At 44.1% G+C, this 24,759-nt stretch overlaps 1 protein-coding gene across 1 annotated transcript; it reads right to left on the bottom strand.

The window, feature by feature from the left end:
- Positions 1-1,056: 1,056 nt before the first annotated feature.
- Positions 1,057-24,759, bottom strand: WDR82 (WD repeat domain 82). Its single transcript, XM_007984481.3, has 9 exons — positions 24,310-24,759; positions 16,980-17,077; positions 13,225-13,291; positions 8,030-8,129; positions 7,034-7,150; positions 6,337-6,492; positions 5,814-5,883; positions 5,154-5,296; positions 1,057-4,132 (listed from the first exon to the last, which is right to left on the bottom strand). Exons 1-9 carry the CDS (start codon positions 24,468-24,470, stop codon positions 4,103-4,105), a joined length of 942 nt encoding a protein of 313 aa, XP_007982672.1. The 5' UTR covers positions 24,471-24,759; the 3' UTR covers positions 1,057-4,102.

Raw genomic sequence — 24,759 nt, 5'->3', positions numbered from 1 at the left:
AGGAGTGTCACTTCCTCTTTCCTCACCACAGCCCCCACTACCTCACCACTCCGCCTGGGCAAAAACAAAAAAAAAAAAGTGTGGGCAGCATCCTGTGCCTGCTTCTCTTACCCACATCAACTGCTGAGCCAGCTCGCCCCCACAGCCTGCTTGCCTAGCTTGCCACCTGGCCTGCTGTTGTTCCTCACATCACAAGGCTGAAGCCTGGGGAGTGGGTGAAGTGGGTCTTTCAGTTGCGAGCAGGCCAGAGACTGGAGTGGCTGCTGTAAGGGCAGCCATGCTTACCTACTTGTTCATGTCTCCCAGCAGAGCTGAACATGGTAGCAGTCCTCCCATCAGGCCAGGAGTGGGTCTCTTCCTTCGTACAGTCTGTGTCAGAGAAGCCTATGCACAGCCTGTCACACACAAGCTAGGATGTTCCCTCTGCCACTGTCGCAGAGTCCCATGAGCAATGTGAAAATGTAGCAGGCCCGAGGTTTTCTTCGCTGATCCAGAGAGGGTGAAACAAGAGCAGGAAGCAGGTTCTACAGCTCTGAGGATGCTGAGCTAGAGCAGCAGCCTGATGGGTAACCAAAGCAATTACCTTCTGCCAGACTGTGTGCCGGGGCCTGAGAGAGACTCCAATATCCTTGCCCTCCTGAAGCCAGGGCCTAGCAGGACAAAACATATTCCAACTAGAGGTTGTCAATGTGGTCAAGGGTTGAGGTAAACAGTAGGGGATGCAAGGCAGCCTGAGATAAGTGCCAGACAGTCTCCAAAGACTCAGGCTGGCTCAGGCTTGCCTTTCCCAGTCAGTCATTTCTGGCTCTATGGCTATTACAGCCTGGGGCTGAAGGTTGGTTCTAGGGGTTCCTCCCACCAGCCCATAAATCTTAAGTTACCAAGGGGCAGTCAGAGGCAGTCCCAGAGAGCCCAGCAATCCATCCACACAGCATTACAGCAAGCTGCAGTGTGAGCCAGGAGAACTAATAGGAGAAAACCCAAGCCTCCCTCCAGCTCTGGGACCAGGAAAACAATGCTACAGAAACTCAAATCAAAGAGAAGGCAGCCATAAAATTCTGTTTAAGACTGTAACATGGAAAAAATGTTTATATGTTAAGTACAAAAGAGACATAAAATTGTATATACAGTAGAATAATGACTATGTAAACACACCAAAAATCTATGCACAGAAATGTCTAAGGGGAACAATTAACACCAAAAGATTAACAGTGGTAGCATTTGGGTGGCAAACTTGATTCTTTCTAAAATTCCCAAAATTTCCTTAATAAGCAGTAATTATAATTGCAACAGGAAATAATTTCTTTAAGTATTTCTTTAAGTACCCAGTGCAGTGTTGCTGTCAAATAAACATCAGTGGCTTTGGCCCTGATTCCTAAGGTAGCAAATGCCGCTGCCGCACTCCCCATCCATCCCCAGTAGGGCTTGAGCACCTCTAGCTCTGCTGAGAGCATCTGTGCAGCCCCAGCCCTCAGCATCTCTTCCACTCACTTCCAGCTATATCTTTTCCCTTTCCTCCTTAACTCAGGAGGCAGCTTTGCAACCACAGGGCCCAACAATACAAGCCATGAGGTGGCATGTTTTGTTTGTTTTTGAGATGGCGTTTTGCTCTTGCTGCCCAGGCCGGAGTGCAATGGCACGATCTCAACTCACCGCAACCTCCACCCGGGTTCAAGCGATTCTCCTGCCTCAGCCTCCCGGGTAGCTGTCATTACAGGGATGTGCCACCACCCCCAGCTAATTTTGTATTTTTAGTAGAGATGGGGTTTCTCCATGTTGGTCAGGCTGGTCTCAAACTCCCGACCTCTGGTGATCCTCCCGCCTTGGCCTCCCAAAGTGCTGGGATTACAGGCATGAGCCACTGTGCTCAGCCTTGAGGTGGCATGTTTTCAAAGAACATGGTGCCTCAGTTTTGGACACACAGGAACTCAAATACAATCATTTTCCTGCTGCTGAGTAAGTCATGCTTGGTGGCTGCTCTGGTTGCAGATATGTGAAGTTATGTAGCCTTTCCTGTTAACCCACGGTTCCAAGCATTCTCTTAACAATCATTCCTATCATGAATTTTCTACCCTGAAAAGCCAGGGGTGGGCAATAACAAGATCACTTGGTTTCTAAAAGTTCTTCCTCTCTGGGAAAGCAGAGCTATACAGTGGGTGGCATCCTGCAGATTCTAGTCTACATTTGGGAAAGGTGTACGCCTCTTGCACTTTCCGTTGGAGGAACAAGTCAAAAAGTAATTGCTTAAAAAAAAAATGCTAGCAATTCACAGCCTATTCCTGCCCGCTGAACAGAAGTTGTGATGCCTTGATTTACTCCCTAAAAGCTACGTATTCTTGAGCAAGTCATAACCCTACTGTGCCTCAGTTTCTGGATCTGCAAGGAGTGTTGCCTGTATAAATGTTTGTTTAGGAACTTAGTAAAATGAGAGACCACTCTCTCCGCTCTAAGAAGGCCATGAGCCAGCTGCCGCTCATCTCACTCAGCCTGGGCCTGACCAGAGTCCCTTCCTCATCCAAGAGAAAGCAAGGAAAAGCAGCAAGCAAGCAGACATACCAGGTCAACGGGAGTGATCTATCATTGGCAACGAGGCCTCAAACAAACTGAAAATGCTCTGGCTCCAGCACCTTATCCCCAAATGCCACAACCCACACATGGAAGCCATGCAAGAGTGACTATCACACACACACACACAGGCACAGACAAGAGTACCACCAAGCAAAAAGGGGGCTAATACTGCAGAGATGGCCCCAAAGTGCAGCTTGAGGAACACAGTGAGTCATCCCAAGACCCTCACTTAGCTGCCATGGAAACAGCAAACACTATAAGCTTTGCTTCAGTCTTCTGAAATGAAAACATTAATAAGGAAGATTCACTAATACTTGTGGCAAACACTATTAGCAGGGATGCAATGTGTCTCCTGGGCTGCAGGACTCCATCTGCTTCAGCTGAACTCTCAGAAACTACAGATGAGAGATATATGCATACGCACACACATATATGCATATCTGTATGCACACAGATGTATTTAAATGAAGGTGCTAAAATACAAACAACAGAAATCAAAGGTCATATATAAAAAGGCTAAATATGACATATAACACAGACCTAGAACCAGCTCTTAGTTGGGAGCCGGGGAAAGGGGCAGTATCATCTGAAGACTATGTACACAATTTGTGGTGGGCAGGGAAGGCATCAGTGTAAACAACTCAGACTCACTTCACAATACTGGCCCACAGGAAAGTGTGATGTATCTCATGTACAAAAATAGACTCCTACCTTGCTTTTGTACAAACCAAGCTTGGTAGGCACCCAGGAGGACTGTGGGTTTGTCTTGATGACAGGGCACTGCACCAGGCTGCTGCTAAACCTTCCAGCCCTAGGAACTCACCTGCTACCCTCCCGCTACCCTCCCCTTTCCGTCCCTTTCAGGCCTTTGGGTCTTTTCCCACCCAACACCGACAGCCTGAGGCCTGCCCGACCACCTAGCCTCACACGACTAACTGCAGAAACTAACTGCATGACTTCCTTCTGTATCTGTCCCTCTCTCTGACCCCAAGATATATGAAAATGTTTCTGTAAATGTTTGGCACCTAAGAAACATGATGGTTGTGGATAATGCCACAAGTACACAGGGAGACCCAGTAACAAGACATGCAGGGTGAGGGCAAGCGGCTGAGCTGCCTGAGCATTTCAAAACCAGGACTGTGACTTCCCATGCAGTTGGGGGGTAGGAGAAGGGATGTGCGGAACTGATGACTTCACTGGCTCCTCAGCAGAATGTACATTCAAATTGAAGATGCTTGAGAGCCCCACTATACCAAATTGTGAGTCCAGTCGCTCCTCTAGCAGAGCTTGGTGCAGTGACAGCTAGAAAAGCTGAGTTCCAATTCAGTCTGTTGCACCAAGAGTCCTTTTGAAGATGCTCATCAAAGTAATTATTTTCTTTTGAGCAGATGTACAGCACATCCATGGGAAGGCCATGTAAAAGGATGTTCTCCAGCCCAGTCAAATGATCCAATCCCACTATTATCTCAGTCCCCTCTGAGTATCTTCCTGCTGGTCGCCCTCACTGTACAGAAATAGCCGAGCAGCATCAGGGTCAGTCATCAATGGTGGGCAACCAAAAGGCCTAGAAAGAGAACATAAATCAACTTAAAAAAGCCAAGCATCTCCTCACTGCCGAGGGTTATTCACATCTCACCCCACAGCAAAAATGTGCCCAACCCCAATGGCTCTGGTGGTCCTCCCTCCTGACCAACCAACCCTGATGCTCTAAGGAGACAGAAACACTCTTCCCTCTATGTGAAAGTAAACTGGTTCTGTTTTTCTCCAATAATCACTGAACACCTTCCACCAGAGCACACCCTTTTTTTTTTTTAAAGGAATGTAAAAAAAGGAGTGCTGCCTGGGAGGTGGGTGAATAGGTAACCTGGCCTCATTGCTAATCCACCAGGTTACCTCCAACAGGTCCTCTCCTTCCTGGGCTGTAAAAAATAAGGAAATGGATGGTTTTGCTGTATTTCTTCTAATATTTTTTTTCTTGGTTAAAAAAAAAAAAAAAAAAAAGCAAGAGGGCTATGTGTTCTGGGTAGGCTAGTAATGAAATGTCTCATCCCCGAATACCCAGGCAGGTTTAGGAGATCACAAGGGAAAACTGGAGCTGAGACTCACTGATCCTTTATTCTGTTAGTATTATCTAGGAAGAAACAAGGGCCTGGAGTTAATTCTAAGTGGTGAGTTATGACCAACTGTAGAAATTTCTGGGAATTTGGCATAAACCAACAGGAATGGAAAACTGAAACCACAATAGGCCAGTTCAGAGTATTTTAAGGAGCAAAAAAATTGCCAAGCATAGCCCGGGTAGTTTGGACCTAAAATTAGGGTCCAGAGCAAAAACTGGCCTATGATTTCCTTGGAGCTCAAAGGTGATTCCTGATCACCTCTAGGAAGAATAAAAATGAAAGACAAAACCAGCCCAGCCAGAGGTCAAATAATAGGAGGTGAAATAGGGAAACCACCAGTCGAGAAACATGTACTTGGATGCTTGTAATCCACCTACATAGAACACAGCTTGCTGTGCTTATTGAGGCACCCACCACCTCAACTGGAAAGGGTCCCTGAGTGGCAGACACCTCTTACTGTTCACATACCATGTTCGAACACGCGCTGGCAAAAGTCATGAACTTGGGGTTGAATTGCAAACAGGTAATCGGGCCTGTGTGTTTACCATCCAACACAGCTACTTTTATACCGCTCTCTCCATTCCAGACATGGATCTTGCCATCCTCTGAACCTAAAGAGGATATCCAAGGAAAATGTAACAGCTCAAGACACAATGCAAAGACAACTGGAAATGAGACATGGATTGAGGTCTGAGGATAGGCCAAGCTTTAGGACCCATCTCTCAGGCAAAATTGAGAGGGATGAGAGGCAGTGAAGGAAGAACACTTTGGAAATTGATCTTGACCCTAGCTATTTGTTCACAGGCATGTCACTTCCCCTCTGACTTCAGTTTTCTCATCTAAAAAAGGGGCCGAATACCATTACCCTACCGACAGGCAGCCACTAAGATGACTGAATGTAGGGTTACACCAGGACATCCGTATTACTAATAAGGTAGTGCTTGTAGAGTTTAACTCAAATTTTGGTCCAGTCAGGGCAGTTAAAAGACACTATGTCCTTGGCATGATGTGCTATACAGAAATCTGAGAACGTCTATCAAATAGATAATAATGTCTCAGTTAATAATTTAAACAAAAAAATGCATAGTACCAGAGAAATAACCCCCACAGGGGATAAAGGAAACTCACCAATCATAATAAACTGAGAGTCTGGAGTAAATGAAGCCTCCAGTGTGACAGCTTTGCTATTGGCATAACCCTAAAACAAAACAGAGCAGTTCTTTTGTTGTTACAGAGCCGTTAATAAAAACGACTGCCTACAAACACTGACTTAGCACATGCATCACCTTCCTTTCCATGAAACCCTTTCCTTGTCATGTACTACACCACCAAGCTTCCAAATGTGGTTGCCATCCTTGACAATCCGCTCCCACCTTCAACTCTGTATTCAAGGTATACTCAAGGGAGCAAGAAAACTTTATTGTTAGGACATTATTTTATATCTAAATACCAAACTTGGGTCACTTGGTGAGAAATGAATGTCTACAGAATCCAAGGGAGGTAAGTTCAATGAGCAGGAAGAAAAAATACAAGTGCATGCCTTCATGAGTAAGTCAAGAGTAACTGTTGGTCTCCACCAACCAGCTAACATAATTCTTAGCATAGGAAGTATGAGCATGGAAACAGCCATGCTTGAAGGCCATCAGCTCACCCCAAACGTGTGCATCACCACTCCTTTGAATGCATCAATGAGACGAATGAAGCTGCCGTTGGTGGAAATGAGGATGAGCTTGCCATCATTGCTGAATTTAAGTCCTGTCCACTCACAGGTTCGATCATATTGCATCTTAAAGGTAGCAAATGGCCCCTGCAAAAGATAAAAAATAGTAGCCCCAGGCCCAAGGCATATTAACAATTTCTTCTGCTAGAGCCAATTCCCATCCTATTCCTTTAGATTCCTTTTTGACTAAGGAAAGCAGAGAATGAGCTACTTCTCTGCCACTCTCTAATATCTACCATATTTTTCTTTTTGTAGAAAATGCTCTTACAGGGCCAGGCGTGGTGGCTCACGCCTGTAATCCCAGCACTTTGGGAGGCTGAGGTGGGTGGATCACCAGAGGTGAGGAGTTTGAGAGCAGCCTGACCAACACGGTGAAACCCCGTCTCTACTAAATACAAAAAATTAGCCAGGCATGGTGGCGGGCATGTGTAATCCCAACTACTTGGGAGGCTGAGGTAGGAGAATTACTTGAACCTGGGAGGCAGAGGCTGCAGTGAGCTGAGATTGCACCACTGCACTCCAGCTTGGACAACAAAAGCAAAACTCGTCTCAAAAAAAAAAAAAAAAAAAGTGGTTACATGTCTATTTCACCATAATATTAAGATAGCTCAAAGATTCAAAGATTTACCTTGTCAAAAGAACGAAGGTCATAAAGTTTGACCATTTCAGAGTTGACACCTGCAGCGAAAATTAACCCTTCTGGATCAAAAGAACAAACTGGCTTCCCCTGCAGATGCATGAGGCCCTAAGAGAAAAGAAATAAGAAATACACTAAAACACACATACCACAACCACACCTGGAACAACCAAAGACTGCTAGTACAATGAGGAAAAAAATGAATCCAGGACCTACCACTATATAATTTACTTTTCCCAATTAAAACTAAGAAAGGCATACAAACAGATATCAGTCTACCTACAGAACAGAAAAAGCAAACATAAAACTAAAATGAAGCTTTTAAAAAACAGGTCTCCAGACAATTTCTGATCAAATCTAACTGCACAATATTACAGACACAGAATTCAAATAAAAATAAATCCCTTGAAGCTAAAAGCTCTAGGAACACTTTTAAAAACATTAAGCCAGCTGGGCGCAGTGGCTCACACCTACAATTCCAGAACTTTGGGAGGCCAAGGTGGGCGGATCACCTGAGGTCGGGAGACCACCCTGACCAACATGGAGAAACCCCGTCTCTACTAAAAATACAAAATTAGCCGGACATGGTGGTGCATGCCTGTAATCCCAGCTACTTGAGAGGTTGAGGCAGAAGAATCGCTTGAACCCTGGAGGTGGAGGTTGCGGTGAGCCGAGATCGCACCATTGTACTCCAGCCTGGGCAACAACAGCAAAACCCGGTCTCGAAACGAAAACAAAAACAAAAACAAAAACAAAACAAAACAACAAAAACCCCACAACAATTAAGCCACAGAGTACAATGCAATTTGCACTAGATTAGGGTATTTGCTTAGCAGCTACCAACTAAAACAGATTTTCTCCAAAATTTAAAAAGACCCTGGGATCCCAGAATGGAACCACTGTTTTCTCCCTTCTTTGAGAGGTAGAGTTCATTATAGGGCCTACCATAGAAAATGCTCAAAAAGCATAACTGTGAGGTACCATTACCTGGCAGTTAGGAGACCGGAGATCCCAGAGTCGAATGGTCTTATCAAGAGACCCAGAAATGAAAGTGTCATCCACAGGTGACATGGACAAGGCCACCACCCTGCAATACATCGAGATAAATAGGAGTTGATGTGAAATATTAGCAAAAATTGGATGTGAATTCTAAACCACTCTGCCTATATATATGTATCTGTTCTCCTGAAATTGCCATTTTAAGAAGCACACTAAAACACACATACCACAACCATATCTGGAACAAAGACAACTAGTATAATGAAAAAAAAAATTAAAGCTACAAAATAAAAATATATGATTCCAATGCAAATCAAAACCACAACGAGATACTACTCCAGACCCTCCAGCATAGCTATAAAAAGAGAGACAACAAGTATTGGGTGAGGACATAGAGAAATTGGAACCCTCATACATTGCTAATGAAAATGTAAAAATGGTACAGTTGCTCTGGAAAAGTTTTTCCAAAAAAACAAGAGTTACCATGTGACCCAGATATTCCACTCCTAGGTATTTACCCAAGATAACTGAAAATACATGTCCACACAAAAATGTACATGTTCAGAGCTGCATTATTCATAATAGCCAAAAAGTAGAAATAACCCAAATGTCTATTAACTAATGGATGGACAAACAAATGTGCTATATCTATACACTGGAATATTATTTGGCAATAAAAAGTAATAAAGTACTGCCTCGTGCGACAACATGGAGGAACCTTGAGCAGCCAGAAACAAAAGATCACATATTAACTGATCCATTTACACAAAATGTCTAGAATAGGCAAATCTATAGAGACACAAGTAGATCAGTGGTTGGTAGGGGCTGGGGCAGTGATTACTAATGGGTACAGAGTTTCTCTTTGGAGTGATAAAAATGTTCTGAAGTTAGACAATGGTGATAGTTGTCCGACTCTGCAAATATAGTGAAAACCACTAAATTGTACATTTTTAAAGGAATCATTTATAGTATGTAGACTGTATCTCAATTTAAAAAAACACAAAAAAGCATGATTCCTTATCAAGATGTGTGAGGACTACACAGATGTTCTCAAACCTAAGTGGCATCAGCATCACCTGGAGAGTGGGTTAAAACAGATTGCTAGGATCTACTCCCAGAGCCTCTAATCAAGTAGGCCTGACTTGGGGGTCTGTGAATCTGAGTTTCTAACTAGCCCCAGGTAATGGGTGAGGCTGCTATTTGGGCACCACACCTAGAGAACCACAAGCCTATGCTAACAGCAACTGCATTCCTGATTTGATCCCTTTTTGTGGTTATACCATCAAGAGGCACTCACTTAAAAACATTTTATTCCAATGTAACTCAACTAACATCTGCACCAGCTCCTCAACTTAAAATTTTAAAAGATATTGTTAAAAGCCAAAATTTCCTGGGAATGCTGAGGAGATAATAAAACAGAATGAGCAGGCTGGGTGCAGTGGCTCAAGCCTGTAATCTCAGCACATTGAGAGGCCAAGGTGGGCGGATCACCTGAGGTCAGAAGTTTGAGACCAGCTTCGCCAACATGGTGAAATCCCATCTCTACTAAAAATACAAAAATTAGCCAGGCCTGGTGGCGTGCACCTGTAATCCCAGCTACTCAAGAGGCTGAGGCGGGAGAATCGCTTGAACCCCAGAGATGGAAGTTGCAGTGAGCCGAGATCATACCACTGCATTCCAGCCTGGGCAACAAAGCAAGACACCGTCTCAAAAAAACAAAAACCAGAATGAGCAGAACACATTGTGGACATGTAATTTTATGCCATGGCATTCAGCCCAAGAGCTCAGAGGAGGTACAAGACTCTATGCTGAGAAGTACAGGGAACACATGGAGAACACAGACCCCAAATGTAAGGAATTTTAACTGTCCAGTTCACATGACTCCAAGAGAACCAGAGATGGCTTCTGGAAAGATACAACATCTGAGGTGGAAAGGATTTCGAAGGGATACACCTTTCTGACAGGTGCCAGACAGGAAGGCATAAAGCCCATGTTCAAGAAGTAGCCCAGAGTTCACCTTAATGGGAACGGTAGGAGAAAATGCTGGGAAAATGGGTCAGAGCCAGAAGGGGCAGAACCTGACTACAAGAGGAAGGAGCAAGGAAAATGTAGAGAACCATTAAGGGAGATGGTGAAGCAATCAAACTGCAATCCAGGATGCTGAAGCAGGATGGTAAGAGATGGGATGATTAATTAGGAGCTAACAATAATTTACCTTACACGGTATGTGAGCCAGGGCAGAAGCAAAGGAGAGAACACAGAAGAAAGTAATACATGAGGTTAAACCTAGGGAGAACTAAATAGTTTAACAACTCACTGAATGTGATGGCAAGGGAAAAAGAGTGCACTGACAACAGATGCTTTGAGCCAGAATTGGAAGAGACAGAGATGAAGAAATATGAGGAAGGTAGAGAGAAGCTGGCCCAAAGAATGTAACAATGACGGACAGACTACTGGACCTGAGTATTGGAAAGAGTATTGGACAGAAGAGACAGCTACGAAGATGTGTATAAAACATGTAGGTGGTGCTGGGCGATTATGGGTGACACCCACCCATAATCCTAGCACTTTGGGAAGCCGAGGCGGGCAGATCACCTGAGGTCAGGAGTTTGAGACCAGCCTGGCCAACATGATGAAACCCTGTCTCTATAAAAACACAAAAATTAGCTGGGTATGATGGTGTGTGCCTGTAATCCCAGCTACTCGGGAGGCTGAGGCAGGAGGATCATTTGAACTCAGGTGGCAGAGGTTGCAGTGAGCCAAGATCACGCCATTGTACTCCAGCCTGGGTGACAGAGCAAGGTTCCATCTCAAAAGACAAAACAAAAAAAAACCAAAACTTGTAGGTGGAAGGTGGGTCTGAAATTCATAACAGACATGAGCTAAAAATACTGATTTGGGAAGCCACCTGAATGAAGGTGAATGAAATCAGCGATGGAGATAGAAAATCACAAGAAAGCGGATAGAGTATTTATTTTAGAGTCAAAACAGAGGCTAAGAACTACAAGAACAGAACCGACATGGGAAAAGTCACCTGCCATGGGAAAGTAAGTTTTACTGAGAGGTTAAACACCAAGAAAAGTCCAAAGCAGTGGGTTTTAACTAGAGGCAGCAGGGAATGAAGGACAAAGGTTTGGATAAAGCCCCACAGATGATTCTGGGACTAGTGCAAAAAAGATTTCAACAGTGAACATGTGTGAGGAGGTGGAGATGGGAATGTGCAGATTATTCTTTCAAGTTTGATAGTGAAAAGGAGTGGGTGATAGGGTCAATAAGTAGACTTAAGAAAGACCAAGTAAATTTGTAGGCAGCAAAGGAAAAGCCGATTAAGGAGATGGAAGCAAGCAGAAAGAGGAAGGTTTGTTTTGTGAAAGAAAGACCACAGCTTTCTCAAGAAAAGGATTCCAAGGAAGAGAGGAATTTAGGTGGAAGGGACAGATGTTTAAAAGAACTCTTTTTTTTGGAGACAGGGTCTTGCTTTGTTGCCCAGGCTGGAGTACAGTGGCAAAATCATGGCTCACTGCAGCCTCGACCTCCCAGACTCAAGTGATCCTCTCACCTCAGCCTCCCAAAGTGCTGATAACAGGCCTGAACCACTTCGCCCAGCTGAAAGAACTCATTTTGTTCAGCCTTAATTTTCTCATAAAAGGAGGGACAAAGTCATCTATCAAGAATCAGGAGGTCAGCTGGGTGCGGTGGCTCACCTCTATAATCCCAGCACTTTGTGAGGCTGAGGCGGGCGGATCACGAGGTCAGGAGATTGAGACCATCCTAGCTACCACGGTGAAACCACATCTCTACTAAAAATACAAAAAACTAGCCGGGCTTGGTGGTGGGTGCCTGTGGTCCCAGCTACTTGGGAGGCTGAGGCAGGAGAATGGCGTGAACCCGGGAGGCGGAGCTTGCAGTGAGCAGAGATTGCGCCATTGCACTCCAGCCTCGGTGACAGAGCGAGACTCTGTCTCAAAAAAAAAAAAAAAAAAAAATCAGGAGGTCAAGAGGGTGAATAATTAGGAAGATTGGAAAGGATATGAAACAACTGCATCAACTCTTAATTACAAATAGTACATTTGTGAACATTAATTTGAATACAAACAAGCAAAAACATCTACTTACCATGAGCCATCCTTTGTCTGAAACTATAGTTTCAGCTGCCTTATTTCAGCAACACAATGGCCTGCCCAATTGGAAGTGCAACATTTTTTTTCTTTTTTTGAGACAGGGTCTTGCTCTTGTCACCCAGGCTGGATGGAGTGCAGTGGCGCCACCCTGGTCTCTGTCTCGCGGGTTCAAGCAATTCTCATGCCTGAGCCTCCCAAGTAGTAGGAATTACAGGCGCACACCACCACTCCTGGCTAATTTTTGTATTTTTTTGTAGAGACGGGGTTTCACCATGTTGCCTAGACTGGTTTCGAACTCCTACACTCAAGCAGTCTGCCCTCAAGAGCTGAGATTACAGGCATTAAGCCACCATGCCCAGCCTGGAAGTGTAACTCCTAACAGGAGGCTCTCAGGCTATCTCCTGTCAGGGCTCCACACCAATCAAAACCATCCTGGGTTACCGTACATACATATATATGTAATTATATATAATTACATAAAATTTTACATAAAATTATATGTAACCCACATTATATATACAATATATATATAACTAGAAATACATATATATAGATATAGGTATATGAGACAGAGTCTCCCTCTGTCACCCAAGCTGTAGTGCAGTGGCGCGATCTCAGCTCACTGCAACCTCCGCCTCCTAGGTTCAAGCAATTATCTTTTGCCTCAGCCTCCCAAGTAGCTAGGATTGCAGGTGCCCACCACTATACCCAGCTAATTTTTGTATTTTTAGTAGAGACAGGGTTTCGCCATGTTGGCCGGCTGGTTTCAAACTCCTGACCTCAAGTGATTCGCCTGCCTCGGCCTCCCAAAGTGCTGGGATTACAGGTGTGAGCCACTGCACTGGGCCTAGTTATATTTTAACTGAGATATCTCTGAACACCTACCCCCGCACCTCTATAACCTTAGTAAATCAAGAGTTGACTATTTAAGAGAAGATGAAGAATGCCAAACAGTAGTGAGGAAGTAGCTTCAGTTCACTAATAAGCTCTCTCTAGCCTTCTATTCTCTGGGTAACCTCAGGGATAAAAGAACTATCTGCTTCTATAATACATGGGTCTTACCTTTTGCTATGTCCAGGAAAGTATCTGATGTATTTGTTGTCATGCAAGGACAAGTAACGAATAGTATCTGTAAAAAGACAAACAAGGTATGATGATACCATACTGTTTAAAATAAACTTACTTTGCATTTTCATCTTGAAACGACAAGGTCAAATAATCCCTTGTCTTCTATATATCCCAAGCAAGGCATGAATAAATAATGGTGAATAATTCTACTCTGCAGCTGAAGAGTGGGCATGTAGATTTCACCTAACTCGAAAGCAGAGCTCTTAAGTTGATGGCACAGAAAGCAATGTTTGAAAACACATTATATTACCAATTTGGCTTCTTCATAATTACAATGCAACTCGCGCCCTGCAAATATACCCTGGCCAAAAAACAAAATGAGTAAAGCACACATAATAATTTTAGATATTGGTCTAGTGTCCACAGAATGGCAAACCTTAAAGAAAAATATGTGGCTGTTAAGCAAACAGACTTAAAGAGGTGAGCAGCCATAGCAGTTAAACTGAAGATCAGGTTGAACCCTAGCAGCAATTTTTGTCTAGAGTTCTCTATCAGTGTGTTGACCCACCCTCTTGAACATTTGAACATTCTTCAATTGGATACACAAATTACAATGAAAATAAACATAAGGTCAGAGAAGTGATGTCAAGATCTGGGTTAAAAAGATCTTAAGACATTAAAAAAATCAAATCCTTATACCAATGAGTAATAGCAGTGAGATTTTGACAATATTAAAGAAAGGAACAATCAGAGATTTGTGCTTGGGGAAAAATAAGACAAACACTCTTAACCAAATGATTCTATCTGAAAGAGTAAACAAACAAAAAAGATGGTGGTGATAGAGAAATGAAGTGCCATAAAGAATAAAACTGCGAAAGAGGAAAGTATTATCCCCTTAAAAAGACTAGGAATAAGGAAAAATTGTTGAGAAACAGCTAAGGGAAAATGGTACCAAAATGCAGAAAGAAAAGCAAGGAAAGAACATTCTGAAGGCAAACAGAACATAGGAATAAAGGGGTTGAAAGCACGGAGTCATCCCAGGGGTTCACAGGGGTGCTTTCTAATAAGAGGGCATTTAACTTGGGAGGGGGAATAGGGATATTTGTATATTCCATAGCTTGAACACTACACAATTTTCCTTGAAAACATCTTCAAACTTATTGAATGACAACTACTAAATATTTCTAGTTATTCTACTGCTAACAATGACTCACCTGCCCTAAGAAGAAAAAGACTTCCTTCCCATTACCTGGTTTCCCAGAGATGAGCAGGGCGACGCCATCCTCTCAGCCCCACTTGGCAGCTGGCGCGCTGTTCCCGGCAAGGCAGTGGCCTGTACAGTTATCTCCTGTACCGGGTGGTATCATAGACCCTCAAACTGTACAAACTACTACCTCAGCCTGGAATCAGGCAAAAGGAAACGGAGCGCTGGAGGAACTCTTCAGGATGCACTTGAGACAGGAAAGGGAACATCCTCACAGCAGAGGCCTGGTAGCAAAGCTACAAGTGCCACACATTTGCCTCATCTTGCACCACATTTGCAGAATTCTCATTTAATCACTCAGAAAAACAGCCCAACAGAAGAAATAAACCAGTCATTCAGATGATCACATAGACATGTTTCCTCAGGATCCTAAGGTTTTACATTCTTGTCCAAAATCATTAACTACGCTGCTTCCTTAGAAAACCACTTCTGAAATACAGGCATGGAAAGTAGAAGTGATATACTTACTAAAAATCAAGTACAGGCAGAAGAGTCTCATTTTTAAAAAAAAAAGAAACTAAAAAAAAAAAAAAAAAAGACGTCCACCCAATCTGCTCTGAGACAGGTATAGCCAAAATAGCAGTATAAGCCATCCTTGTGGAATGACATTAGAAAAACCTTTTTTGTTTTTTTGAAATGGAGCCTCGCTCTGTCACCCAGGCTGGAGTGCAGTGGTGCGATCACGGTTCACGACACCCTAGACCTCCAGAGCTCAAGCAATCCTCCCACCTCAGCCTTACAAGTGGCTGGGACTACAGGCACATCCCATTACACCTGGTTAATTTTTTTATTTTTTGTAGAGACGGGGTTTCCCCACATTGCCCAGGCTCATCTCAAACTTCTGGGCTCAAGTGATCCACTCTCCAAGGCCTCCATAAGTGCTGGGATTACAGGCATGAGCCACTATGCCTGGCCTAAAAAAATCCTTACTGCAAAATGTGAGATGATCACCAATAAACCACTGAAATAAGTTTAAAAACAGAATCCTGGCCAGGCATGGTGGTTCACACCTGTAATCCCAGCACATTGGGAGGCTGAGGCAGGCAGATCACTTGAGGTCAGGAGTTCGAGACCAACCTGGCTAACATGGTGAAGTCTCAACTTTACTAAAAATACAAAAATTAGCCGGGCGCGTTGGTGGGCACCTGTAATACCAGCTACTTGGGAGGCTGAGGATGCAGTGAGTCGAGACTGCACCATTGCACTCCAGCCCGGGCAACAAGAGCAGGACTTGGTCTCAAAAGAATAAAGAATAGGCTGGGCATGGTGGCTCACAAGGTCAGGAGATCGAGACCCATCCTGGCTAACATGGTGAAACCCTGTCTCTACTAAAAATACAAAAAATTAGCTAGGCATGGTGGCACACACCTGTACTCCCAGCTACTTGGGAGGCTGAGGCAGGAAAATTACTTGAACCCGGGAGGTGGAGGTTGCAGCGAGCTGAGATCACGCCATTGCACTCCAGCCTAGGCAACAGAGTGAGACTCTGTCTCAAAAAAACAAAACAAAACAAAATAAATAAAAAATAAACAAAAATAAAAAAATTAAAGAATCCTAACATGAAAATAAGTGTTACAGTTCAGTTACCAAGACAATCTCTTAGGACTTATCTCGAGAAATGCAGGTAAAAACAGAGATTGTTTATAATAGAAAGAAACTCACAAGTTCAATTTCTAAGAGTAACTCTTTACTCGTTAGATCAAAAAACGTTCCTGGAATCAGAGGTGACTAAGGTTGGGAAAATACCCAAACTGTTCTAACTTCCCTTAAACTATCATAGTTCAAGCATTTGTGAAACTTTTCTCAAATCTCTATCATTTTGAAAGAAAAAGTCCTGTTGTTTATCACTTGCTGTGTGTCAAGTGTTCTTTCCTTTTCTTTGTTCTAAAAGTGTTCTTTTTGGAGATGGAATCTTGCTCTGTTGCCTAGGCTGGAGTGCAGTGGCGGGATCTTGGCTCACCACAACCTCCGCCTCCCGGGTTCAGGCGATTCTCCTGCTTCAGCCTCCCGAGCAGCTGGGATTATAGGCGAACACCACTGTGCCCGGCTAACTTTTGTATTTTTAGTAGAGATGAGGTTTCACCATATTGGCCAGGCCGGTCTTGAACTCCCGACCTCGAGTGATCTGCCCACCTCGGCCTCCCAAAGTGTTGGGATTACAGGCGTGAGCCACCATGCCCGGCTTTAAAAGTGTTCTTTTAAGTTTAAGGAAGTACAAATCATAAATACAATTAGTTGCTTCATTTTTCCACTCCCCTCTCTAAATTGGAGACTTTTCATACGCAGTCTCAAGTCCTTCAACAGTGCTAATGGCTTGCTTCCAGCATTCCTTCAGTCAAAACAACGTAATTAACATTACTAACATTATACGAAAATATTTAAACTAAAGTAACTATAGTCAAAGCAGAAGTAGTCACAAAGATTCCACGAACTATTTAACAAAGGAAACCATGACCTTAACTTCCTAAAAAGAAGGCTTGCTTACCGTCTATTTTGTTAGAGCTGTAAACAACTGTGTTTGCTGCATGAGTGTATCTGATGAGGTCCACGCCATATTTCTTACTGTACAGGGTTCTCTTTGGTCTGATAAGAAAATAGAAAGAGAAAGTCATAAACATTCTCCATCATCAAAATCTGGGATCGCCACATAAAGAGAAGCACTTGAATGATGTCGCAAAGGTGAGGATTTTTGGTAAGTTCTAACACTGGAAAGAAACAATTTCTTCCAAAAGGGAAAAAACAACCCTCAAGCAACAGCCATCTGAAGAAGCTTTCCACCTTAGAACACCTAATGGCAAGGTTAGATAGGAAGTAAAAGTAAATCTGGCGATTCAATTCAGTCTTTACTACAATGTTCAAAAGTAAGCTTTGAGAAAATATACAGTCATGTGCCATGTGATAACATTTTTATCAACAACAGACAGCACCTAGGATAATGGTCTCATAAGATTATAATGGAGCTGCCCTCTACAACAGATGTATCATTTTTAAAATTCCTTATACTGTTTTACTGTACCTTTTCTATGTTTAGATACACAAACACTTAATGCTGTATTATAACTGCCTACAGTATTCAGTACTGTAACATGCTGTACAGGTTTGTAGCCTAGGAGCAATGGGCCATACCACACAGCCTAGGTGTGTACAGGTTATACCATCAGGTTTGTGTAAGTACACTCTATGACGCTGTGTAACAAAAACTCACATAATGATCCCCATCTAAGTGATGCCTGGCTGTACATCTACTTGGGAAGAAAAGCACACAAAACAAGTCCTAACTTACAACAAAGAGGGACTGAAATCAGATGTAAAAACTGCTTGCCTTTGCTAATGTAACCTGCTCTTGCAGAAGACATCCTTCCTATCCTACAGGTCAAAAGCACTTGCTGAGCCTTTTAGAAGGCAAGCCTAACTTTCTCTAGCAAAACCAGTTAAATAGTTCCTTTGTTTTTACTTTAATGTAAAATCACACATTTCTGGCCACAAGGTGGTGGCTCACACCTGTAATCCCAGCACTTTGGGAGGCCGAGCCAGGCAGATCAGGCAGATCATCTGTAGTCAGGAGTTCGAGAGCGGCCCAACATGATGAAACCCCATCTCTACTAAAAATACAAAAATTAGCCGGGTGTGGTGGCACGCACTTGTAATCCCAGCTACTCAAGAGGCTGAGGCAGGAGAATTCCTTGAACCCAGGAGGCAGAGGTTGCAGTAAGCCAAGAGTCGTGCCACTGCAATACAGCCTTTGCGAGAGAGTGAGACTCCACCTCAAAAACAAACAAACAAACAGACAAAAAAATCACACATTTCCAAGCTAGAGGTTACCAATCTCCATTTGTTGAAGTTCCTTAAATGTCTCCCTCTACAGAACCTTGAAGAGCAAGGCTAAAACTGATCTCAACAGAACCTTTAACCAAAAACTCTAACACATACTGGTTAAATTAGAAAAATGTTAGGCCGGGCGCGGTGGCTCACACCTGTAATCCCGGCACTTTGGGAGGCTGAGGAGGGTGGATCACCTGAGGTCAGGAGTTTGAGACCAGCCTGGCCAACATGGTGAAGCACCATCTCTACTAAAAATACAAAAATTAGCCAGGCGTGGTGGCACTCCAGTTACTCTGGAGGCTGAGGCAGGAGAATCGCTTGAGCCTGGGAGGCAGAGATTGCAGTAAGCTGACATAGCGCCACTGCACTCCAGCCTGGGCAACAGAGCGAGACTCCATCTCAAAAAAGAAAAAGAAAAATTTGAGACTTAAATATCTATGTAAATCTAGATTCACATGCTAAAACAACTCTCCAATATGACCATTTCAGAAAACAAGCAAGCCTTTAACATAAAATCCTACATTTAGGTCTTTAGAAGGATTTCATAAATCCTGTACCAATGTTAACCAAGAGTTCCAATTTATGAAAAAGAAAGCTGACCCTCTCAATGTAAAATCCTCTCAGAATCTAGATACGAAACAATCACATGACTCAAGCAGTCTTTAAGAAGTCAATTATTTGCACTTTCAATTTTTGTTAAAGTGAGGCCAAGGGTTTCCCTACATGAAACCCATTTCCAAAAGACTTCTCACTACAAATGCACTGGATTTTCCACATTCTTACCTTTACTGAAATAATACTTCACTCCTAAAAAGATCGGCAAAGGCTACTTTGCCAAGTCCACTGTCTGGGGTTCTGATGTGTGTTACTGTGTGGTAACCAGTGAGGGAATCTGAGTGTGTGGCTATATACTTACTTTCTAGATATTTGACTTTGCTTCTACCAGTGGAAGAAGTTTACATCAGTTATTTCATCCCATTTACAATAGTAAAAACAGAACCTGGCCAGGCGCAGTGGCTCACACCTGTAATCTCAGTGCTTTGGGAAGCCAAGGTAGGTGGATCACCTGAGGTCAGGAGTCTGAGACCAGCCTGGCTAAGATGGTGAAATCCCGTCTCTACTAAAAATTTAAAAAATTAGCCAGGTGTGGTGGCAGGCACCTGTAATCCCAGTTACTCGGGAGGTGGAGGTAGGAGAATCACTGGAACCCAGGAGGTGGAGGTTGCATTGAGCCAAGATCGTGCCATTGCACTCTGACCTGGGCAACAAGAGTGAAATTCTGTCTTTAAAAAAAAAAAAAAAAAAGAACGTGAAAAGCCAACTCTAACTTGACAAGTTAAAAGGGAATAATATAAGGAAAACTTCTGGTTCCACTTAGATCTGGTCTATTTGTCTCAAATTTATCAGAAACACTAACCTGAGATTTTTTTTCCTAATAACAGAAATCTATTGCCTCATTTCATTTCCTAATTTGATTTTTATTACTTTTATGTTTTTGAGACAGAGTCTCACTGTTACCCTGGCTGGAGTGCAGTGACACAATCTTGGCTCACTACAACCTCTGCCTCCCTGCCTCGGCCTCCTGAGTAGCTGGGATTACAGGCCCCTGCCACCAGGCTCAGCTAATTTTTGTATTTTTCCGTAGAGACAGGTTTCACCACACTGGCCAGGCTGGTTTTGAACTCCTGACCCAGGCGATCCACCCGCCTTGGCCTCCCAAAGTGCTAGGATTACAAGTGTGAGCCACCTCACCTGGACTCACTTCCTAATTTGAAAGCAAGATTATATTGTACTGCATCCATGTGGGTCTTACAAAGTACATGCATGGCATTTTTCAAATATTTTGGTAAGCTTCCTTCCTCCAACCAATTCTGGTGATCAAGCATCAACAAGGAAAACAATATTAACCTTTCGCTTTGAGTAATTTGCTTCACCTACCACAAACAATATCCTTTATATTCTTCCAATATCACTCAACGGGCAAACTCCATTATAAAGAAAATTTAAATGACCAGTAAACTGGAAAATACTAAGCATACAAAATCTTGCTTTAGCCATTTTCAAACTCCCAAATTCTAACATTAGGGTCATCTAATAAAAATACTATGCCTTCAGCCAGTCACAGTAGCTAACACCTGTAATCCCAGCACTTTGGGAGGCCTAGGTGAGAGGATCCTTGAGCTCAGGAGTTTGAGACCAGCCTGGGCAACCTGGTGAGACCTTGTCTCCACTAAAATAAAAATAACCAAGTAAGCTGGCAAGTGCTTGTAGGCCCAACTACTTTAGAGACTGAGGTGGGAGGATCGCTTGAGCCCGGAAGATGAAGGCTTTAGTGAGCTATAAGCATGCTATTGCACTCCAGCCTGGGCAACAGGGGAAGACCGTTGTCTTTAAAAAAAATAAAATAAAAAGGGCCAGGTGCAGTGGATCATGCCTGGAATCACAGCACTTTGGGAGGCCGAGGTGGGTGGATCACTTGAGGTAAGGCGTTGAGACCAACATGGCCAACATTGCGAAACCTCATCTCTACTAAAAATACAAAAATTAGCTGGGCATAGTGATGGGCGCCTGTAATCCCAGCTACTCGGGAGGCTGAGGCACAAGAAGTGCTTGAACCCAGGAGCCAGAGGTTGCAGCAGTGAGCCAAGATCACACCACTGCACTCCAGCCTAGGAAAGAGTGAGGCTATCTCAAAAAAAAAAAAAAAAGAATAAAATAAAGGCTGGGCACAGTGGCTCATGCCTGTAATCCCAGCACTTTGGGAGGCTGAGGCGGTGCATCACCTGAGGTTGGGAGTTTGAGATCAGCCTGACCAACATGGAGAAACTCTGTATTCACTAAAAATACAAAATTAGCCAGGCATGGTGGTGCATGCCTGTAATCCCAGCTACTCAGGAGGCTGAGGCAGGAGAATCACTTGAACCCGGGAAGCAGAGGTTGCAGTGAGCTGAGATCACGCCATTGCACTCCAGCCTGGGCAAAAAGAGCGAAACTCCGTATCAAAAAAAAAAAAAGATACAATACCATGTCTTCCAAGGAAATACTTCTTTTCTTCTGAGGTTGGTTTGACCTATACTAGCAACAAAATTTTTTGTCATATTATTGCCTAGAATGGAAACTAAAGAGGTTGTTTAATATCCAGAGAATTTGACCAATGTCACATAACTAGTCACAGGCCAAACTAGAACCCAGTTCTCTCCTAACTACCAGGCCACTCCTTCACCACAGACAACAAAACAAGGTCACAATTAATTGATCAAAGAAAACTCAAAAGAGCATGCCCTGTAGTATTGTATCAATACTAAATTTCCTAATTTGGATCTCTGGTTATGTAAGAATGTCTTTGTGCTTAGAAAATCCATGTTGAGCCGGGTGCGGTGGCTCACGCCTGTAATCCCAGCACTTTGGGAGGCCGAGGAGGGCAGATCACAAGGTCAGGAGTTTGAGACCAGCCTGACCAACATGGTGAAACCCTGTCTCTACTAAAAACACAAAAATTAGCCGGGCTTGGTGACGCACACCTGTAATCCCAGCTACTCAGGGGGCTGAAGCAGGAGAATCGCTTGAACCCAGGAGCTGGAGGTTGCAGTGAGCCAAGATCACGCCACTGCACTCCAGCCTGGGTGGCCAAGCGAGACTCTATCTCAAAAAAAAAAAGAAAAAGAAAGATGAAAGAAAGAAAGTCCATGTTGAAGTGTTTAGAGATAAAGGGGCTTGATACCTCCAACTCTAAGGGTGGGGGGAGGCACACAGTACCTATAAATATTTACCTACAGTGATGAAGCAAATGCAGAAAATGTAACCAGTTACTGAATCATATGGGAGTTATCTGAAACACTGTTGTAACTTTCTGTTGGTTTGTAATTATGTAAAAATGCTATGTGAGTGAATAAACTGCCTTATGTCACAAAACTAGCATTTTACTTTTAACAAGACAGGATTTGGCCAGGTGCAGCATGTCATGCCTGTAATCCTAGCACTCTGGGAGGCCGAGGCGGGTGGATCACTTGAGGTCAGGAGTTCAAGACCTGCCTGGTCAACATGGTGAAACCCGTCTCTACTAAAAATACAAAAATTAGCAGGGCATGGTGGCAGGCGCCTGTAATCCCAGCCACTTGTGAGGCTGAGGCAGGAGAATCGCTTTAACCCGGGAGGCAGAGGTTGCAGTGAGCCAAGATCATGCCATTGCACTCCAGCCTGGGCAACAGAGGGAGACTCTGTCCCAAAAACACAAGGAAAAAAAAAAAAAAGACAGGACTTCACGTCAAGGTCATCCTTCCCAAATCAAAATTATGCCAAATTTGGGGACAAACTGCAAAGAAAGGCTATCACAACCTTCATTTTCTTTAAATGAGGATATATATCTCCATCCTAAGGTTCTGGGAAGAGGTTCTAAACTGTGCAAAAGCACTAAACATTTCATGCAAGCCAGCTTCAAATTACTCCTCCAGGACCCCACAATGCCGACCCTACTACTACACCTTTAAGTGTTACTTCCTCTTCTAAACTGATTCAAGTGACCAGACCAGGACAGAAATCTATCTACTCAAGGAGTAACACTGACTCAAATAACTAAGTATTTGTTCAGCTAACAATTCCCTCTTCCTTAAGACCACCACTGCAGACCACTCTGCCACATACTGCAGGCAGATCCAGAGCCAGTTACGTAATATTTTCTCACAGTCCCAGTGGGAAAAAAATTAGGGGGGATACCATTATAGCTCAGTCCAAACTAGCATTATTTCAGATAATCAAATTCACAAATGAAGAGACACGTTCCAAAAGAAAGACACCAGTTAAAAAAAAAAAAAAAAAAAAAAAAAAAAAAAAAGGCAAAAGGAACAGCTGGAGAGGATAGGAAAAAACCCAAAATCTCAAAATAATAATAATAGTATCTGTTACTAGGTAACAAAATCAAGTCTGACAAAACCAGAGGTCACCGAATTAAACCAAACATCAGCAACCCTTCTTGGGGAAAGTGGCTAAGGGTAAAACAAATTTAATCTAAACTAGTTTTGGCTCCAAGGAGCTGCAAGTCCACAGGCGTGCGGTGAGGGGGCTGACAAGGACCTCCAGGGAAAAAGTCAAAGTGCCGTGCTTAGATTTTGCGAAAAGATGCAGGTATGGTGGGTCTCCAGATGACTGGTGGCAACATAAAAGTTTCATGACCAGAATTGGAATTCAAAGTGGACCAAAAAGGGTAGTAGAAAAAAAAAGTATGAAAGGAAACCTGAAATTGTTCTACGATGCTTGCTTTGTTTTAACGGAAGCTCACATTCAGGTCAGGATGGGAAGACCAAGTTCGTTTGTGTGTGGCAAAAAGAAGTTTTAGATGTTGCTGAAAAGTTCACTTATGAACGTGGGCACCGAGTTTGAAGGAATAAGAGAAAGGCTACGAGCACGAAGAAAAAGCAAGGGGGCTCAAAGAGGCACAACAAATAAATCCTGACAGCTAAGAACTGCAACCCACGATGTCTGATGGCAGAAAGGTCGCGGGAAGCTGAGGGGCAGGGGATGGGCGGAGTGCCAGGGCGGAATCGAGGTCACAGCGGAGAGGGCAGAAGAGCGAGCTGACGCTGCCGAAGGAGGCAGGAGAGCAGCCCCTGCAGTCCTGCGTCGAGGCCGGAGCAGACCAGCACCTCCGACAGCCTGAGGAGCTGAAAACGCTACCTGCTGGGCCCACGGTGGGCGGACCGGGCGTTTAAAGGTCAAGGTCAAGGTGGGGTTTGGCAAGCGATGCATAGCGCTCAAAGGAGACCGAAAACATACAAATAAGAACGCTATTATAAAATTATGACTATCGTAATTTTTTTAAATAAGAAAAAATAAAAGGTCTCCTGGACGGCTGAGGGGTGGAGGCGGCCCTGGCAGGAACGCGTGCAAAATAGGCCGGGGGCTGAAGCTGGGACGGAGGGCGGGCCGAGGGACCAGTGCTGGGCCACCGGAGGGAGGGAGGCACTGAGACTTGGGCCCAGGGCCTCCGCCGCACTCACTTGCCCTCCTGGCAGTCATAGAGCACGATGGAGTCGTCGTCGCTACTCGAGATGACCGTTTCGCCGTTGGGGCTGAAATCAAAGCAGTTAATCTTGTCCGAGTTTTCGCGGAACACCTTAGCGACGCGGAAGCTCCGCAGCACGCTATCGGTCAGCTTCATGGCGGCGGCTGAGGAAGGCAGCGGCGGCGCAGGACCGGGGCGGGGCCCGGCGGCGAACGGGCGGGCTGCCGAGGGGCCAACCCAGGCGGGTCGGGCGCCGCGCCGGCGGCTAGAGGGAAGTCGGCCAACAGTTGGGCCGCCTCCTCCTCTTCCTCCTGCTTGGACGAGGGTCTTCTGCCCGAACTGCGGAGCCTCGCCGACTGTTCGTCTTCACAGCCACCTCACGGACAGCCGGCGCGTCGCCGGCTCATTGTGTCCGCCATTTTGGGGCGACAGGCAGAAGCTGAGG

The sequence above is a fragment of the Chlorocebus sabaeus genome, chromosome 22 (genome assembly GCF_047675955.1).
Source record: "Chlorocebus sabaeus isolate Y175 chromosome 22, mChlSab1.0.hap1, whole genome shotgun sequence".
NCBI classification, from domain to species: domain Eukaryota; kingdom Metazoa; phylum Chordata; class Mammalia; order Primates; family Cercopithecidae; genus Chlorocebus; species Chlorocebus sabaeus.
The sequence above is the reverse complement of the archived record's forward strand: the minus strand, read 5'-3'. Positions and strand labels throughout refer to the sequence as shown.